General features: G+C 38.8%; 1 protein-coding gene across 1 annotated transcript in view; it reads left to right on the top strand.

Moving 5' to 3' along the window:
- The window catches only part of LOC106643432 (uncharacterized), a 50,354-nt gene that overhangs the window by 35,342 nt on the left and 1,495 nt on the right, over positions 1 to 13,517 (top strand). The window contains exons 5-10 of the mRNA XM_023391148.2: positions 7,602 to 8,185; positions 8,263 to 8,625; positions 8,716 to 9,751; positions 9,838 to 10,487; positions 10,575 to 11,187; positions 11,772 to 12,181. Coding sequence (XP_023246916.2) covers positions 7,602 to 8,185; positions 8,263 to 8,625; positions 8,716 to 9,751; positions 9,838 to 10,487; positions 10,575 to 11,187; positions 11,772 to 12,181 — 3,656 coding nt within the window. The remainder of the gene's footprint in view (positions 1 to 7,601; positions 8,186 to 8,262; positions 8,626 to 8,715; positions 9,752 to 9,837; positions 10,488 to 10,574; positions 11,188 to 11,771; positions 12,182 to 13,517) is intronic.

The raw sequence follows: 13,517 nt of genomic DNA, 5'->3' as shown, positions 1-13,517 counted from the left end.
TTTATTTACTTTAAAGAGTATAAATGATCGATATTATTGTGCGATCTATCGGCTCTCGATACCGAAAAAACTGAGCTTGGTTATTGCAAGTACTTTACAATGTTAAAAAAAAATTGGATATTTAAAACTCGTACAAGACATGGAAATTACTGTAATTCAGTCCCATCGTATTTTCTCATGTACATGCCACTGCTTCAGATTACTGCATTTAGAAACGATCTGCCGGGTGAGAAATCGCTAAATTTGCAATGTTGTGAGGTAAAATACAAGATTAGTATTACAGGAAAAGTTTGGAATTTCGGTGTCTTTGCATGAAAACATATCGATGCCCAAGGCGAAAAAAGAGACACCTCACACACTTTGACGAAAAAAAGTACAGTCTAAAATGTTTATCGAAAAGAAGTACAGCTCGTAGGTTCTGGCGAAAACAAATGCAACTCGCTGGGCTGAGACGAATATTATGTACACTAACTATTAATACTGGTGCCAACGACCAAAGCGTCACGAATTCTGACGTATTTACTATTCCATTACGTAACAATTTTTCGTGAGCTATCCTCACCGTCGACTTCTTGATTCAAACACAAAATTTGAGGAACGAAATCATTTGCCTGCTCCTATATTTACGTGCTCTTCAAAATCATTTCGACACATGTAATATTCACAGCAAAATTATTACTCACATTTGAAGCAAAAACGTAAATTAAAGTACTTGGAGTGATAAGAGCGCACATAGTTGTTTGGAAGCAGTTACCGAGTAGCACAAGTAGAAAGTGAAAATCGGGAGCGCTGTATAAAGTCCGAGCATACATGTAATGTAACGTGTATACATAGGTATATACTTCATGCCAACCAAGCGACTCGCGGAGAAAGAGGCGACCGATTAGAAAAGGTGGATTAGCGCTCTGTGCATGCATATACGTGTACTTTGCGGGCAAGAATGCATGTGGCACAAATACGCGCAAGCACATAAACATGGGACCCCCTTCTCCCTCCTTATCCACGATCTCTTGCATGTATATGGAGGCGAGAGGGAGACGATGGCGCAACCCGTGCATGAGACGGTGTAATCGACTATCCGATGACTGCGTCTCGCTGAAAACCATCGCATACCTGAGTTTGATTGAAGATGTTACGCTGTTACCTGTGTGTTTGCTTGTAATTATATATAGATACGTACGTATATCTACGAGCGTATCGATTTTTTCATCCCCTAAAATTGCATCTCCGCTATATAGCATACACGTAGAACCGAGACTTACATCCAACAAAATTTTCAAATCGATGCGGTCACGAAACGCGTTACGTCAAGGAATCGTCAAACTTATTCAAAACGCGGTGGGACTTTAATCTCGACAATTTTACCATTTTTTATTTATCCCTACCAAAAATAAACAATGGTGAAATCAGTCGTAAATTACATCGTTGATTCTGGGTTGATCTAATGTTAAATCTACGATGATTCAGCGTTGATTCAAGTCGATATTACTGGTTGACTGCAAAACAATGCTTTTTTCAAGTTAGCGTTGCAGTTTCAATTGAAATAAATGTTTCTTTAACTTCAATACGTTCAAGTTAAAAATAAATCAACGTTGATTCAACGCTAAATCAGCATTGATTCAACAAGCTATCAACATAGAATTGACGATATAATTTACGATTGATTTCAACGTTGATTTAGCATTGATATTTTTTATAGGGATGTACAATCATAAGTTTCTTATCTATAATGTACTATAGAATACAAACACTTATTATGCTTAGAATTTTCACGTCAACTTCTATTTGAGCGGATGTTAACATTTACGAAGATAAATACGTTCAACTCTGAAGTTCATAACAGACAATGAGATTTAGAGTGAAATGCCTTAAAACCTTTGCTGTTTAGTAAATAGAACTCGAAAAGTTTGCCTAAAGCATCAGAGACACGGGCACTTCAAGTTTTTAATATTTCTTTAATACGTAATTGTATAATTCATTCAGTTTCATATATTCTAGGACATTGTGTCAGTTGAGTAAAACAGTTACTCACATCGTTATGGGTTTTGAGAAGGTAGACCAATAAAATGGTGTACACGTTAAATAGGCAAAGACGTGTAGGTACATGGAATGTAATTGCTAAATTGAGTTCTTGACATTTAGATTTTGAACAGAAAATTGCCAGTTCCAACGAAATCGTTTTTCCGCCAGTAAGAAGAAAAAACCAAATGGTAGGTAAAAATTTCCACAAATAAAGTTTTCTAGTTGAGTCAATGTCCTTGAGTTAATAGCTGATAAAAATCAAATAAATTGTGTGATTTTACGTGCATGTCCGTACGCGGACAATCTTTCAGTTAACGGCCAAGCCATTAAATCTCATATCTCTATAAACATCTACAAATCATGACAGGTGCCCGACCAAAACAAGCACATGAGTAAATATGTGAGTGTATATATTTATTTCACTGTACCATCGGTCTAAAACCTGGATAAAGTGAGGCGAAAAAAGGGAAGTGTTTGTTTGATGGCGTATAGTACTATTCGGATGAATGAGAAGCTACAGCCAGCCAGTGGTCATTAGTCGGGGTCCAGTTCCCTAATGAGATTTAAAGAGCCAACTCGATAATATGTAGGATTAAATCGTAAGGCCGTGTGGGACTCAATTCGACCACTCCATTACTCGGCTTTCTTGTTTATTAGGAACGGTTGTTTGGTAATGTCATGACAAAAATAAAAAATAAAAAGTTTATTAAAACTTGACGATTCAGACAGTTGACTTTTCCCCCTTGCTGGATACTGTTGATCTTATTGAAGCAAGAGAGAAATCGCACAAAATATATATGTTGCGCAGTGTCCGATACAGCATCTCCAGTCCTTAAAAGCAGGGACCATCGATTCATCCCGACTCCTCGTTGGAAAGTGACTTACGTAACGTTTTTTTGCATTTTCGAGAGACAAATTACGCAATGTCAACAAGAAGTGCATAACATCTATTCATTGCGCTTGTGCCTCTTCAAAATGATAAATGAGTTTTGAATGTCTCATTGGCAAATAATGTATTGCAAAGGCATTGATTTATTTTTTGAAGTCAGAGACTCTTTTAGGGAAATCAAGTTTCGTCTTGCCGTTCGTCAATGTTACATCAGTCGTATATGTCTTTGAAATCGGCAAAATACACCAAGTTGGGCCCGAAAACACCAATAAATCACACTTTTGAACTGCAAAACTAAGGCAATACTTACATTATGCCCCTAATAGTGTATAAAATATTTCGCGGTGAAAAAGTCAATATTCTCCAAAAATCACAGATCGGCATTCTGACTTAACGATTTCTCGTAAGTACTTACTCGGGATAAAAATCGGTTTTTCGTACCAATGCTACAAGAAATACTAGTTCATCATCAGGATTCATACTGAAAACAAGAGTATTTAATATTACGACGGAAACGCTAACACGTCGCACAAGCATATTCGACGCAGATCAGCGAAATTTCGTCAGAATCGAGAGTAAATCGTCCAGCCGCGTGTGCGTGTAAAAGCGTGGAGGGGAGATGAATCTGGGGGGAAAAAATGAGAAAGCTCTCACTCTCGCCGGTCCGAGCAAGCTGTAGCGAGTAAGAGGTACGAGGTGTATTACGCAGGAGAGGAGAGAAGAAAGTGACGAGAGCAGAGTGGTCCGGTTCTTCCTCTACAGTGGACCTTTCCTTTTCCAAAAAAACGCGCTGCCTGCAACCTCGAATTGGAAACATTTGCGCACACCTTTTTTTGCCTATCGGACGGTGATTTATTCTTTTTTTTTTCTCATCTCGTGGCCAGAGTGAGCAAGAGATTTACTTGTTTGGTGGCTATTGATTTTTTAGATTGAGTAGAAAAGATCCTTCTCCTGAATTCCTTTTTGCCAAAAGATCAAGATTAATCGCGACCACAGGTTTATTTGATAAAAAAAAATGTTATGTGATTAGAGAGTAAAAACTGTTCAGGAATATCAGCTCAAATCTGCACAAATTTTACTCTCCGAGTGTGGTTTAACATAGTTACGTTGATTCAATTCTTTTCAAAATTCAATTACATAAGTCTTCACAATTTTTTACTTTTCATGATAATGAATGTGAAAGACAAGAAAAATTCAAAAACGGGAAAATGGTCCCAACTTTTATACAAGACAATTATAATCTAAGTAGTGCAACAAGATAGAGTTATACAGTGATGGGAATTACATACTTTTGCAAGTCGAATAGGGGATGTAAGGCTTTATCTTATAAACCCTTATGAATAGCTAAAGGATGGAGAGTTCCAGACGATTGGAGTACCTATTTGTTAAATTCCTTTTATTAAAGGATAGAAGTATAATTTTGATGATACTTATTGTTCTTCGGAAACTGTTATACACGATGTTGCGGAGTAAAATTCATGACGTGTCTTGTTTTTTTCCGAAAAAGTTCTAAAATTTCACCATTGGTATATAACTACAAACTATTCATTACAATTTTCATTGATCAATCGTGTACAAGCTTAGGTTGAAACCGACTGAACTTTCTAACCTATTAAACCAGGAATAAATTAGAAATTGAGAATTGATTAAGGTTCAAAAGATTATCTGCATACCTTTCATCGATGTATAGTCACAGAGCATGAAAACATAATTTCGAACTCCTTCACAATCATAATAAAATGATTTTGTAATTGTAAGAAGGGCTTGTTACGTTCCACTTGCGTAACCCTTTGACTGCACTTTCTCGCCGGCGTTTTTCGTAAAATCCTCAGCACAAGAACCGGTTTGATCGTTCTTTGCGTACTCTCTTAAATCGATTAACGTACAACTTCTTAAAAACCAACATTATAAAAAACATTCTTTCAACACAGCTTATTCATCACTATGACTTAACTCGTATTCTTATTTATGGCTTTTCAAAAAGATTGTAATTCATCTCAAAAAATACCTCAGAAAGTTTAATTTTATTTCTGAGCCATTCGAACCTAAGCCATAATCAAATGATTAAGATTACGGCGATTCACGACGTAATCGATGAAAGATAAAGATCAATGAATTGTTAACAGTAAGCCTATTATATATAATTAAATCGAGAAATAAAGGTTAACGATCGCATCTCCATTCGTTTTCATAAATAAGGTGAAATTTACAGTGTGACGAAATGTACGAAAAAGAAATTTCCTATGATTGCTGCTATGAGTACCAGTGATCAGTCTCAAGTAGTTGTCGGGAACAGTTGATGGTTTTTTTATTCACAGTGTTGTTGTAGTTTGAATTATATTATGTCCCTAAAGTATTATACAATTGAAGTTTCAGAATAAAGTCACACCGATTTCAAAATGTTTGTGTAGAAAAACTTGATATCTCGATAGAAAAAGTATATTAGGCAAAGCCTCCAGTGTGTATGTAATGTAACAGACTAATGAAAGTGGACTCGGTGACAATCGAAGGAATATGATAATCGCAAGAGCTATAAGAAAAAAGAATGTATCCATCGCTTGGCGGTTGACTTGAAACGTTTTGCTAAACCACCTTAAAGCACTTTAATTGACCTAAAACAAAAACGAGGAAGCTTAAAATACCTGTTAGAATGTCGATGGACAAAGAAAATATACGGATTTCGAGTAGTGATTTATCGGGGAGTACAGCTCTTAATTGACTCGACAATCTCGCAGTGGAATCACAGCAAGTGTCAAACCGTAGAGGATAAAAGAGGCGCAGGCAAATTATAGTTGTATGCGTCGGCGCCAACGTTAGGTACGCGCCATTTGTTAAGCTGAAATTACACACCTCTCTTACTCAATAATGGTTTGCTAATAATAATACCGGGTGACGTTAAATGTTTGGAATTTAGGTAAAACAAAAAAAAAGATTTAATGAAACGCATTGTTATTGTTTTTCCTCTTCGTAGCAGTAATAAAATTTATTCCCAACCAAGGATTGACTTTTATTGCCCAATTCGAATGAATTGTAAGCGAACCAATGGAATTTCAGAAACGCCATTACAAAAACATTTGAATAATCTATGCGGTACATCGGAAAGGAAAAAAATTTTGAAATCTAAATATAATGCACAAGCGGTGTATTTAAATAATTGTGAGATTACGCAATGTACGTAATTATGATATTTTGAGAAATAAAACTTGGTGATAACGACTTGTGATCATAAATGCAAAATAACACACGACTGCAAATATCCACCTTATCTTATCTTCAGACATCGAAGGTAAACATAGAGACAGTTTGTTGTGTAAAAAATACATTTTCTAATTTATTGCTTAACTTATTCAATCATTCACTTATTTACATAGAAAATTGCGGTGAGTTTTTAACCTAATTATTAAGACTGAAAAGTTTGGCAAGGCTGGAATCAACTACTGCTATATTTCAAGTCAATCTTTCTATCATTGAACCCTCCATAACTGACTATAAATTACGTAAGGCAAAATTTGCCATTTTTTAACCCTGTTTAACGTTAGTTAAATGTGTGCATTATAAATTAGAACCTTGGGCTAAAGCTAAAAAGAAAGATTTTATAGTTTTAAAGTACAGATGATAGATAAATATTTTAGGAATGTCTTATTGTCTATAAATGGACTTTACTTCCTGATTTTTAATGGCCAGACTAAATGAAAAAGAATCGCCGTAACAGTTTCCATCAGCTTTTAAAGTAATTGATGTCGCTTGACTACCCCCAAAAATGAGGATTTTATGTGCAAGAGTTGATTTAGACAACTACTACACGTAATATTCTTGTGGAATTATTCTGCCACAAGCATCGTAGGTTTTGCCACGCAACTGATTATTATTGTTATTAATGGGTAAAGAAAGCTAAGTTGCAGGACGTTACGGCGAATGAAACATGGTCGAGCTCACCTGAAATCGTACTTCGAAGCTGGAATAAAGCAAATTTATCTTTACGTTATCTGTAAACTGGTCAACTAAGGACTCACAAGCTATTTGGATAGGGTTACTTCGAATTTCCTTGTTTAAAACGAGATTAATGTAGCTTACAATCCGGATTTAAAAGTAAAGCGTGTTATTATTTGGATCTGCAGTATTGTGCGCCCTAGTTTTTTGGTGGAAGAGGTGGAATTGAGAGCTGCAACCTTTTCCTAGTAAATAGCGTCGAATTTTGAGATGAAAATATTGATATTAAGGCATTCGTTTATTTGTTATTTTTAACAATTCTAAGATCCTTAAATAACACCAATCATAACTCTCATATTCTTTACCCTTACTCGTAACAATACCGCAACCATAGGCTGAATCCTTCTCTTTTCTTGATTTGTTGAGGACAGTCTCTTGTTGACATCTTGTTTTCAATTTACGATAGCATATAAAACACATAAAATGGGCTTAATTTTGACTAAGTATTAACCAAAAATTCACAAACCTTTTTACATTTACTAGATCACAGTTTATTCAAGCTGCTGTCATCTCCATAGGACCTCCAATAATCGCTAATACGATGTACCATTGCTCTTCAAAAAATGCGTATACAAAATAATTAACAAGAAAATCTCTCTTTGAACTCTTTAATGACTGAAAACTAACGATTTCAAGCTTCATATCGAGTTTGTATACTTTAAAACTATACAGATCCGAAATTTTTTTATTTTTGTTCCAGGTGTTGAGAAACCTTTTTCTTCATTGAGCAACCATGCTCTGCCATCCAGTGCTGAAGTGGTAACCCAGTTCCGCTCTAACCACCGCAACAGCGCAGCCCCTCACGAAGGTCTGAGTAGCCTGACTGGTGTCTGGTCCGAGCTTTTGCTGCGCGACATTTCTGATCCGGTACGTCCCAAGCACAAGGAGAACTGTTGCCAGCAGAACTTTAGTCATCCAGAATGCATGCCTGGCTTGGACGTGAGTGGAAACTGCTTGAACTATTGGCGCGCGGTGCCGACTCTGAGCACCCACTCGTGCAACTTCAAAACTCGCGAGCAAATGAACGGAGCTTCTGGATACTTGGACGGCTCGGACATTTACGGAAACAATGACAATAGGCTACACAAGCTCAGGACTTATCACGGAGGACGCGTCAATTTGGCCACTTGCGAGCTCTGCAACAAGCCCAACTCCAGCATCGGACTCATCTACCAAACTCTGCTGACCGAGCACAATCGGATAGCCGATAAGCTGGCCGAAATTAATGGACACTGGGACGATACCAGACTGTACTTGGAAGCCAGACGTGCCGTCGTCGCTCAAGTAATTCACACCCTTTCAATCGAAATTAAAATCATTCGATGGTTCAATCTGTTTAAACATTATCCATTGACTTTTAGCTCCAACACGTGACGCTGAACGAGTATGCTCCCAGCATCCTTGGCGAGGCCGTCTTTGCTGATCAGGAGCTGATGCCACAGACTAGCGGTTTCTACAAGGGCTACTCGTCGACCAACCGTGGTGGTGCTATCGATGCCGTATCCCTAGCTGCACTCCAGGCTCTCACTTCGATCAAAAGCTTTGAGAGTTCGGCTCTCGAGCAGCAGGTCATTCTTGCGGCCAAACGCGTCAGCCTTGACGTAGCTGAGCAGGAACCGTCCACCGAATGGGACCCTAGTTCTCTGCTAATCCACGCTGGTAGGGACCACGGTCTGCCCAGCTACATAAAATTCGTGGAATACTGCTCGAATGGACGTGTCAAGGTAATTAAGTTTACAATTTGACTCTATTAACTGCTTCATTACTTGATGTGTACGTTAGTATGGATAAAAATGAAAAATAATTTTCCTTAGTTTGAGAACTTCACAAGCTTGACGAGTATCATGGAACCAAAAGATGTTGAGCTACTCGAAAATATTTACTCTCGCGTTGAATACATTGATCTGCTCCTTGGGGGGATCCTTGAGATTCCGAACGAAGGAGCAGCTGTGGGTCCTACGTTCGGTTGTCTCTTGCGAGAACAATTTATCAAGCTACGCAACTCGGACCGTTTCTGGTACGAAAATGATATCCCACCGTCCAGCTTGAAACTCGAACAGATAACGGAAATCCGTAAAGTGTCGTTGGCTGGTATTCTATGCATAAATTCTCAAATTGCTAAGATCCAGCCCAAGTCCTTCATCCAACAGGATCCATACTTGAATGCTAAAATCACTTGCGAGCAGCACGGATTATTGGACCTGTCAGCTTGGAAAGAAGAATTCGCAGAAGCTGCTGTGGTGGACAACCACATGACCACAACTCCTGCTTCCGAAGCCGCTAGGACACTTATTGCTGAAATCGACGAAGACATGATTGCCCGTGCCGTCAAGAAAGCCGAACAAGATTTCATGGACAGGAAACAACTCGAGTACAAGTCTTGGGTGGAGAAAAAAATCGCCAATCCAAAATCACCCGCTGGCACGGCCGCTAGCTTTTCCAAGGCCAATAAAGATGCACTTCTGATTGCTAATACTTCGATCCTCTATGAGCTCACTACAAATGAGTTGATTAACGGCATCGACGGACTGAGAAGAAGAAGGAGGAAGAGACAAGCTTTCGACGTTGGCGATAACGTTCTTGGCTTTCCCAATAATGAATTCAACGATATCTTACAAAATGTTGATGTTTCTGGCTTTTTCCCTCACAAAGTGCCGACCAATCATGAGGAAGTTGATTGTCCCTTCGAAGACGGTCCCTGTGACCCCACAACTCCTTATCGTACGTTCACTGGACATTGTAATAATTTACGCAATCCAACTCTCGCACAATCTTTAACGACTTTCTCTAGACTACTTCCACCACATTACGAAGATGGTGTTTCCAAACCAAAAGTAACGGGTATAACAGGTAAAACAATAGAATTCTTAGTACAATATAACACAATACTTTAGTTTTGGAATTAACAATAATTTGAAAATTTTCCTTAATTACAGGCGCATTCCTTCCAAATCCCAGGACAATTTCTACAAATATTCATCCAGACATTTCAAACTTGCATAACCGTTACACCCTGATGGTAATGCAGTACGCCCAATTTTTGGATCACGATCTGACCATGACACCCATTCAGAAGGGTTTCGGTGAATCCATTCCTAGCTGCAGGTCTTGCGATTCAGCTCGCACCGTCCATCCAGAATGCAATCCATTTGTTGTTCCACCTGGTGATCATTACTATCCAACGCTCAACGTTAGTTCCGGAGAGCGCCTTTGCATTCCATCCATGAGATCACTCCCTGGTCAGCAACATCTCGGGCCACGCGAGCAGATTAACCAGAACACCGGTTTACTCGATGGCTCCGTGGTGTATGGCGAGAACGCTTGCATCGCCAAGGTTCTTCGAGGCTTCAACGGGTTGATGAACATCACCAGGCATCCAAATAATGGAAAAGACTTATTACCCCAATCGCGTACTTTTCCCGAATGCAAAGCACCGTCAGGATATTGCTTCATCGGTGGTGACGCTCGAGCTTCCGAACAACCGGGTCTTACGGCCATGCACACAATGTGGGTTAGAGAGCACAACAGAGCTATGGATTTACTAAGGAAAGCCAACAGTCATTGGGACGCAGAGAAATTGTTCCAGGTAAGATTACCGAAAACAACATTTGGCTAATAATTTTGTTATCAATCCGCTGTCTAGAGTGGTTCTTTGAACAACGATCTTTCATAGGAAACTCGACGAATCGTTAGCGCCATGTTGCAACACATAACTTACAACGAGTTCCTGCCACGAATCCTCGGATGGAATGCCGTCAATCTGTACGGCTTGAAGCTACTGCCTCAAGGCTACTACAAAGAGTACTCGCCAACCTGCAACCCAAGCATATTAAACGAGTTTGCGACCGCCGCGTATCGTATAGGACACTCGCTGCTGAGACCCCACATCCCAAGAATGGACCGCAGCTACCGAAACATTGATCCACCAATTTTGTTGCGGGACGGTTTCTTCAACCCCGATATGCTCTACCAACCCGAGATGATTGACGAGATCATCCGTGGTCTTGTGGCTACACCCATGGAAACCCTTGATCAGTTTATCACTGGCGAAGTGACGAACCATCTGTTCGAGCAAAAGGGAATCCCACACTCGGGCTTCGACTTAATAGCCCTCAACATCCAAAGATCCAGGGATCACGGTCTACCTCCCTACAATCAGTACAGAGCCCTTTGCAATTTGAAGAAGGCCACGAATTTCGATGATTTGTCGAGAGAAATGGCTCCCGAGGTGATAGCCAGATTGAAGAGGGTGTACGCCTCCGTTGACGACATCGATCTTTTCCCAGGTCAGTTACTTTCATTTCTCAACAATAATTTACAGTTTTCGTACAAGATCTTTATGAACCTCCAAAAAGTGACATTGGTGAAATCAGTCATAAATTACATCGTTGATCCTGCGTTGATCCAATGTTTAATCAGCATTGATTTAAGTCGATATAAGTAGTCGCCTGCAGAACAATGCTTTTTTCAAGTTAGCATTGCAGTTGCGATTCAAATAAATTATTTTCAAACTTGTAACTTCAATACACTTTCAAGTTTTAAACATAAATCAACGTAGATTCAACGCTAAATCAGCATTGATTCAACATGGAATCATAGTTATAATCCAATCAACAATGTAATTAACGACCAATTTCAGCGTTAATTTAGCACTGATATTTTTTATTCGCTGTGTGCAAGTTCAGTGCTGCCCCCATTTTGCCGGAAATTTCATGTTTAGTTAAGTGGGAGAAAATTAGTTGACGCGGCCACCACTGGCAGATTTGCCGGACAATTTCATAAGACCACATGTAAAAGTGACTAAGTGGCACCAGTCCTCCCCTCCACCAACTTGCACACTGACTTTGACACTTTTGTGAATGTGTGACAGGTGGTATGAGCGAGAGGCCACTGCAAGGTGGCTTGGTTGGGCCGACGTTTGCTTGCATCATTGCCATCCAGTTCCGGCAGGCGCGTAAATGCGATCGCTTCTGGTACGAGACCGACGATCCGAACATTCGCTTCACCGAGCCCCAACTGGCCGAGATCCGCAAGACCACCCTGTCCAAGGTCATGTGCGACAACATGGACGCGCACGCCATCACGGAAATGCAACGGGCGGCTTTCGACCTGCCGTCCAACTTCTTGAACCCAAGGGTGCCGTGCAACTCGATGCCAACCATGAACTTCGACGCTTGGAAGGAGACGAGGCAGGGCTGTCAAATCGGCGGCAGGAACGTTGCCATCGGCGAGTCTGGCTTCCCCACACCTTGCACCAGTTGCGTCTGCACGAACGAGGGTGTAAGTGTTATTTCTGGCTTCTATTATGTATCGACGGCTCGGGGAACAAGAGATTCAGAAAGTGTTGGGAAAAAGTAACCATCTCTAACTCGCTGTAGGGAGACAATGGCTACTTTATGAAAAAAGGCGATTTTTCTAACCTCTGCTATTTGATTCTTGTATTTAAATTGGAAACATTTGCTTTATTTATTAATGACAAGGAAGTACTTTTTTTATTGATTGATAAATGCTTCTTCTATCCGAAAAACTTTGGATAAAAGTTGAAAGTTATTAGTGTCCCTTTTGTGATAATTTTTTCTAAAGCAATAGTGTCTTGTTAAAAAATTAGTCAATGTTTGTGTGGGTTTTTTTACAAAAACCGGCATATTTCAAAGGATGAAACGGACAAAGATAAAAAGGAGTTTTTGTTAGCTATAAGTTATGATTTTTCGATCCCTACTGGAGTTGCAGTACAAAGAATTCTTCGAATAGTTATTATACCTATAATCGATAAAGTCACCGGCTTAGAGCAAAAATAAGAAAATTGTAATGAATAAAAGAAATGCTGATATTAATAACTTTATGATTCTATGGTGCAAAAAAAATTAAAAATCGTACTTACATTGATTTAACGTATTGTTCAAAGAGAAAATTTCTGAGTGGGACACGAGACCGTAACGTCAATATCTATTTATGATCTATATTTTGTTGCAACTTTAGCAGTCAATCATCTTTATGATAAAAAAATAAAAAGTTTTTATCACTCAATTTCTATGAATGGCGATTCAATTGACGTTGGGGATGTTGGGATAGAATTCCTTGATTTTAAATACTTAGGTAATGAAAAATGGTGACAAATTGACACATAATTTAATAAGTAGGAATGTCAGCAAAGGTCCAAAAAATGGCAAAGATAGCAAATACAGGTTTTTCGCGTCTAGAAGAAAACCGAAAATCACACATGACAAAGTGTTGGGTAAAGAAATGCGTAGTTTGAATACGAACAAAATGAGTCGCTTTGAGTTCAAATCAGTTAAACCGTTTTTTCGCTGATTGCAAAAACTACTATTTTAAGCCATTTTTCTCGAAATTTAATAATAATTATCTATACAATATTAAGAGCTGAAATTTTAATACAAGGTAGATATTAGTATATAGTCCTCAATATGCACACATAAGTATCTTTTTATTTTGAATTTTCTAGGGCCTTTTTGCGTTTTGCTGCGGTTCGCGAAAAACTTAAGACCAATCAAGCTGAAATTTTGTGTATATATTAAGGACTATAATATCTACTTTGTGTTAAAATTTCAGATCTTAATATTGTACAGATCGTGAGTTATTGAATTTCGAAAAAAAT

This window comes from Copidosoma floridanum, unplaced genomic scaffold, assembly GCF_036245765.1.
Source record: "Copidosoma floridanum isolate Cflo_tuat_1 unplaced genomic scaffold, Cflo_Japanese_pri ptg000011l, whole genome shotgun sequence".
Taxonomy (NCBI): domain Eukaryota; kingdom Metazoa; phylum Arthropoda; class Insecta; order Hymenoptera; family Encyrtidae; genus Copidosoma; species Copidosoma floridanum.
The sequence above is the reverse complement of the archived record's forward strand: the minus strand, read 5'-3'. Positions and strand labels throughout refer to the sequence as shown.